Genomic DNA, 5,513 nt, shown 5'->3' with positions numbered 1-5,513 from the left:
TAATATAAAATGGACTACACAAGCGATATGCTCTCTGGTCTACCAATGCAATGATGCCATTGCGTGAGATGCATGTGCGTGGGATTTAATGACGCGGCAGGTCAACCAAAGACAGTGCGCGCGGGATACAAAGACAATCGGGATTTGGGTAGTCTGCTTCAGACGTAAGAGTTCAGACAAAGCTTACTTTGTTAGTTAGCTTAGGCAAGAGAGTGTCAACCTGCTGAGAAGATCTTGGTTTAGAGCTAGTGATCAAGCTATAGTGAGCGAGCAACCGGATGCGACATGAAGGCTCGGAGGAACGAGAGCAGCAAGAAGCCTCGTTGCGGGGGAGCGGTAGCGGCATGGCTTCTGGTTCCACTGCTCGTCCTCGTCGTGCTCAAGACCGGTTATCTGCCGCAGCTTACTCGCCGTAAGTCTTCTTAAACTGAAGAACAAGTTCCTTTGTTTTGAAAGTTTGGTTTACACTTTGGTTTCCAGTGTGCTTGTATCTGTACATCCGTTTATCTTCAACATTCATATTTCTGTTCACTGTTCTCAATTTTGTGTCACGAATAGAAGGCCTCGATAGGTGTTCCTCCTGCCAAGCAGCTTTGAGAGAGTGTGGGTTTAGATCCACAGAAATGTATACATCTAGTATGTTAAAGCCCTTTCGTCGCAGAAGCTTTGTCTGTAGAACTTGAGCAGTAACAGCTAATCTGTTAACATGTTTTTCGGGTTTTGCATCCGATAAGAAATAAACGTTACAAACAACTGAGTTTCCTACTACAAGCATGTACCGAATTATTAGTGAGCACAATGTAACTGCACCAGGGCATGACTTGCATTCCTTGTTTCGCAGTTACAGACACCAACACTACCCAAGTTTCAGATAGTGTACTTTTTTCCCATGCGTTACTGCCTTAAATCCTGTCAATTAACTCCGCCTCCATGTCTATTTGCATCCCAGATTTAGAGTGTGCAGGAATAGGGCAGCAGCAGCAACGACTACCTGAGATAGTCAACTTACAAGCTGAGGAAGGTATGCCGAAGACAACTGGTATAGCCAACTTACAAGCTGAGGAAGGTACGCCGAAGACAACTGGTATAGCCAACTTACAAGCTGAGGAAGGTACGCCGGAGACAACTGGTAATCTCACTATACTTACCCTAGCTTAGCCAAGCTTCAATTCTGCTGTTAACTGAACATAATTGGCGTTAACGGGTACTTCACTCAATTCAGGTTCGGTCGCCAAAGCACCACTATCTCCGGCATCAAGCGACAAGATCGCCGGCGATGGCGCAGATGCGATCAAAGGTAATTAATGGCCGGCCTTCTACTGCAGAATCGGAGGTTAAAATAACCTGTCTAAAAGTCTAACAGACTGAGTAATGTGTACTGCATCGCACGTGCCAGCCGATCCACCGCCGGAATGCAAATAGTAAATAAGATAAAATAAAACCGAGTCAACAGATCGAAGTTGTACTAGTAATCAACATTAGAATGAAGTTGAGATTCCTTCCACTAGCTACTGTCGGTTCTTGATTTCAGACAGAACAGTCGAATATCACATTTCTTACTGACTAAACTATACTAGAATTCGACCAGTAATTACTTTTGTTGTTACAGTATGGCCGATGTGTTTCGAGGTATGCCCGAACTGGACCAAGATTCAGTGACTGGAGTACATCAAGTCACGCAGTAACTGGACCTTCCATCTGCCCCACGTTCTCCATCCAACGGTTACAATCAAGCGATTCTAAAACTTTGCCGAATTTGTCTTTTTTGTTGTGCCTAAAATATAAAAAAAATTCATTGAAACTTTTTCGTACTTACAACATGATTCGTTGGCAACATGTATATTTTTAGTTTTGAATTTTTTTGATGATTTTGAATTCATGTTGCCAACGAATCATGTTATAAGTACGAAAAAGTTTCAATGAAAAATATTTTATATTTTGGGCGCAGTACCGTTGGATGGAGAATGTGGGGCAGATGGAAGTCCAGTTACAGCATGACTTGATGGAGTGCAGTCACTGAATCTTCGTCCACCCGAACTCATAATGCAGTAGAGTGTCTGCGAAACTAGCTGATATTGTTCAAGTGTAATCTGTTGGGACAGAGATTTGGTGCACATGAGCACCAGCGATCTCACTTCAAAAAATAAATAAAAAATCATATTTTTAAGCTTCACAAAAATCTGAAAATAAATCATGATGTAGCCGGTATTGTATCCCATAATCGTTTAAATTTTCAACTGAAAATAATGTATATTTTAGGTTGCACAAAAATAACAAATGCATAGATCTGAGTATAGTGATTCAAATCTACAAAAAGAAAACAGATTTTGTCATTTTTGTATAGGTCAAAAAACAAAACATTTGAAATTGAGATTTTGTAGCTTAGTGGGGTACATCATTAGGTACTTTAGAATTTTGTTACATAATTCTATTAAACATATAAATATAATTATCAAATTTTTTAATACGATGAGAGCACTAGTGCCCAGGATCCAATATGACTTTTCGAATCTGTTGCAGATGGAAAAGATGGAAAGAACTTTCTAGCAATGAACGGAGAAATAGATGGTCCCTTGCGAAGTTCAGGTAACTACAAAGTGCATTGTGAGCATGATTCGGTTTGGCATTGCTAGAGCCAGGCAGTAATTGACTGTTACATATGGTGTGGACATACGTAGATGTGGCAGCACCAAGAAGCAGCAAGTTAACCTGCGACTTCAGCAGCAGGCACACGGACATCTGCGCCATGGAAGGCGATGTCCGTGTGCACGGCAAATCCGGCACCGTGTACGTGGTGGCAGCATCCAAGGAGAGCTACTGGCCGGAGAACGGGACGGTGACCTTCCGCCCATTCACGCGCAAGTACGAGGAAAGTAGCACGATGCAGATGGTCCGAGAGGTGACCATCCGCACGGACGACGCCGCCCCGCCGTCGTGCACGGTGACGCACGACGTCCCGGCGGTGGTCTTCTCCACCGGTCCCGACCGCGGCAACATCTTCCACGGCTTGGCGGATCTGATCATCCCCCTATACATCACGGCGCGGGAGTACGACGGCCGCGTCCAGCTCCTGGCCACCGGCTACCAGCGACAGTGGATTTCCCATTACCGGCACCTCATCGAGGCCCTCTCCGTCTACCCGGTCATCGACTTCGACGCCGATGAAGCCGTGCGCTGCTTCCCGTCGGTGCACGTCGGCATGGAGACGCACGGCGAGCTGAGGATCGGCCCGGCGCTCTCGAGGAAGGGCTACACGATGAGGGACTTCCGGGACTTCCTCCTGTCGGCCTACTCGCTGAAGCGCCGATGGACGACTCCCGTGAGCCGGAGCTCTGGGGAGAGGCCTCGTCTGGTTATGGTGCTGCGGCGGCACTCGAGGGAGATAACCAACGAGGCGGAGGCCATAGCGGCGGCCACGGAGATCGGATTCGAGGTGGTGGCCGCGGGGCCGGAGCTGGTCGGGGACACGGACCGGTTCGCGGAGGTGGTGAACTCGTGCGACGTGCTTGTGGGCGTGCACGGCGCCGGGCTCACCAACATGGTGTTCCTGCCGCACAACGGCACGGAGTTGCAGATCGTCCCGTGGGGCGAGCTCAAGTTCATTGCGTTCCAGGAATACGGCCGTCCCTTGGCGGACATGGGGCTCCGGTACCTCGAGTACGAGGCTACTGCCGAGGAGACGACGCTCAAGGACGTATACGCAAAGGACCACGCCGTGTTCACCGACCCTTTATCCATACACAAGCAGGGATTTGACAAGGTCTGGTCCATCTTCCTCGGCCAAAACGTCACCCTTGACATTGGCCGCTTCAAAGGGGTCATGCAGCAGATCTACCAGTCAGTCACCATTACATAGATTTGCCTGCTAGCTTCGGTGTATTGCTTCCATCTTTTAACTTAAGATTTTCGGAGATCATTGATAGTCACATTATATGGAAATTAATCAGCTCCGAGGATCGTGTGCGCGCGTGCGCGCGTAAGCGATAGCTCACACGTCGCTTGGCCTTTTCTTCTGGAGATCCTCCAACACAAAGATGTTTTTATCGTTGTAGGTGCATAATCGATCTACCGATGAACCAAGCAATCACAGCACGATGACGACACCAAGATTTGTTAATACAGTTCGGCAAACATCTACATCTGCGGAACATGATTTACGGGCGCTCCTCTCCTTTGATACCGCATCAGTTGGCCGTCGTGGGCACCGGCAGAAGCCATCGGCTCCCCTTGCGGTCTGATAAGCATCATATATATAGCATTTTCTAGCACTGATAATTGAGTTTTAGCTTTGTTTCGAGCATTGTTCTGTTTCATCTTATTGCAGAAAAGTGTATCAAGGCACTCTAAATTTCTTCATTTCTGCACTTTGGAATAAGAAGAGCTCAAGTTGAGAGACCTCAAGTGTAGCATGGGATGGTATGAAAAGTAAAGAGATCAATTTGTGCTAAACTGAGAGAAATAGAAGGGGTAGAATGCAAGATTACAAGATTAGATTGTGGTCCTCAAATCCCTAGCTACATCCCAAATCGAGGTGTGCCTGGTTTCTATCCCTAATCCCCAAAGCTCCTGCTCGACCTCCGGCCACCGCTGTGGCCAGGCCGGCGTGGCGGTGCGCCATCGCGGTCCACCACCACACACTGCTTATCCCCTTCAACATGTTGCTCTTGACCAACCCGAAGATCAGCGGAAACTATGACGGCGATCTGAAGCCCTTCTTCCTCCTACGTCCCTTGCTGCCGCTCTGCATCGATGAGCCAAAGACGACGACAACCACTCCCTTTCTCGAATCTCCTCTTGCTCCGAACCTCTATCCCCCCACCCCCCTGCTGCAACTACAATAGCCTCCTCTTCACCAGACTAAAATTCGATCTAGGTTGATCCAAATCAAAGTCTATCTCTTGCCCCCTCTTTAATTCTGCAATCTGTTGTGAACTACTGTTACACGTTGTGGTGTTTCATGAAGTGTATACGTAGAGACTTGTGCAAGTTCAGTAGTTTATTTGTGAGATCCAAATTGTTACTTTTAATCTTGTCCTTGTGTATGTACATACAGTAGTTAAAAGTTATTCACTTGTTTGTAGCAGCAGCAGCTGGCCGCAGCAGCCACCCTCAGGCCCGGCGGGGCAGCAGCAGCCACCCTCAGGCCCGGCGGTGTAGCAGCAGCCACCCTCAGGCCCGACGGTGCAGCAGCAACCACGCGAGGAGGCTGGGGAGACGCAGCTCGCCTCGTCGGCCTCGCTTTCTCACGCTGGCCCTGGGCGCAGCGAGGAGCAGAGGGAGGCGCAGCCTCCACGAGCAGCGGCGTCGCGGTCGGGTTCGGTGCAGGGGGCTACTACGCCATCTACCCCTGCATCGACTCCGCCTTCACCAGCTTCGGGGTCACCGTATTCACCACCTTTGGCGCCGGTCTTGGTACCATCTTCACCATGCTCGAGCCCTTATCCGTCAGCTTCCACCGTACAGCAGCTTCGTCCCACGAGTCCTCCACCGATTGCTCAGCCGACGGTGAGGAG

At 48.8% G+C, this 5,513-nt stretch overlaps 1 protein-coding gene across 1 annotated transcript; it reads left to right on the top strand.

Moving 5' to 3' along the window:
* Window positions 1-285: 285 nt before the first annotated feature.
* On the top strand, window positions 286-3,856 carry LOC124648521 (beta-1,2-xylosyltransferase XYXT1-like). Its single transcript, XM_047188273.1, has 5 exons — window positions 286-412; window positions 950-1,111; window positions 1,223-1,297; window positions 2,521-2,586; window positions 2,679-3,856. The coding sequence occupies exons 1-5, from the start codon at window positions 286-288 to the stop codon at window positions 3,854-3,856; spliced, it is 1,608 nt and encodes a 535-aa protein (XP_047044229.1).
* Window positions 3,857-5,513: the final 1,657 nt, after the last annotated feature.

This window comes from Lolium rigidum, chromosome 1, assembly GCF_022539505.1.
Source record: "Lolium rigidum isolate FL_2022 chromosome 1, APGP_CSIRO_Lrig_0.1, whole genome shotgun sequence".
Classification (NCBI taxonomy): domain Eukaryota; kingdom Viridiplantae; phylum Streptophyta; class Magnoliopsida; order Poales; family Poaceae; genus Lolium; species Lolium rigidum.
The sequence above is the reverse complement of the archived record's forward strand: the minus strand, read 5'-3'. Positions and strand labels throughout refer to the sequence as shown.

Bases quoted from the DNA above. Each gene is read 5' to 3' on its own strand.
- LOC124648521 (XM_047188273.1), top strand. From the start codon at position 286: ATGAAGGCTCGGAGGAACGAGAGCAGCAAGAAGCCTCGTTGCGGGGGA. The intron at 1,298-2,520 runs GTAATTAATGGC...AATCTGTTGCAG, and splicing joins TGGCGCAGATGCGATCAAAG to ATGGAAAAGATGGAAAGAAC. The intron at 2,587-2,678 runs GTAACTACAAAG...GGACATACGTAG, and splicing joins TGGTCCCTTGCGAAGTTCAG to ATGTGGCAGCACCAAGAAGC.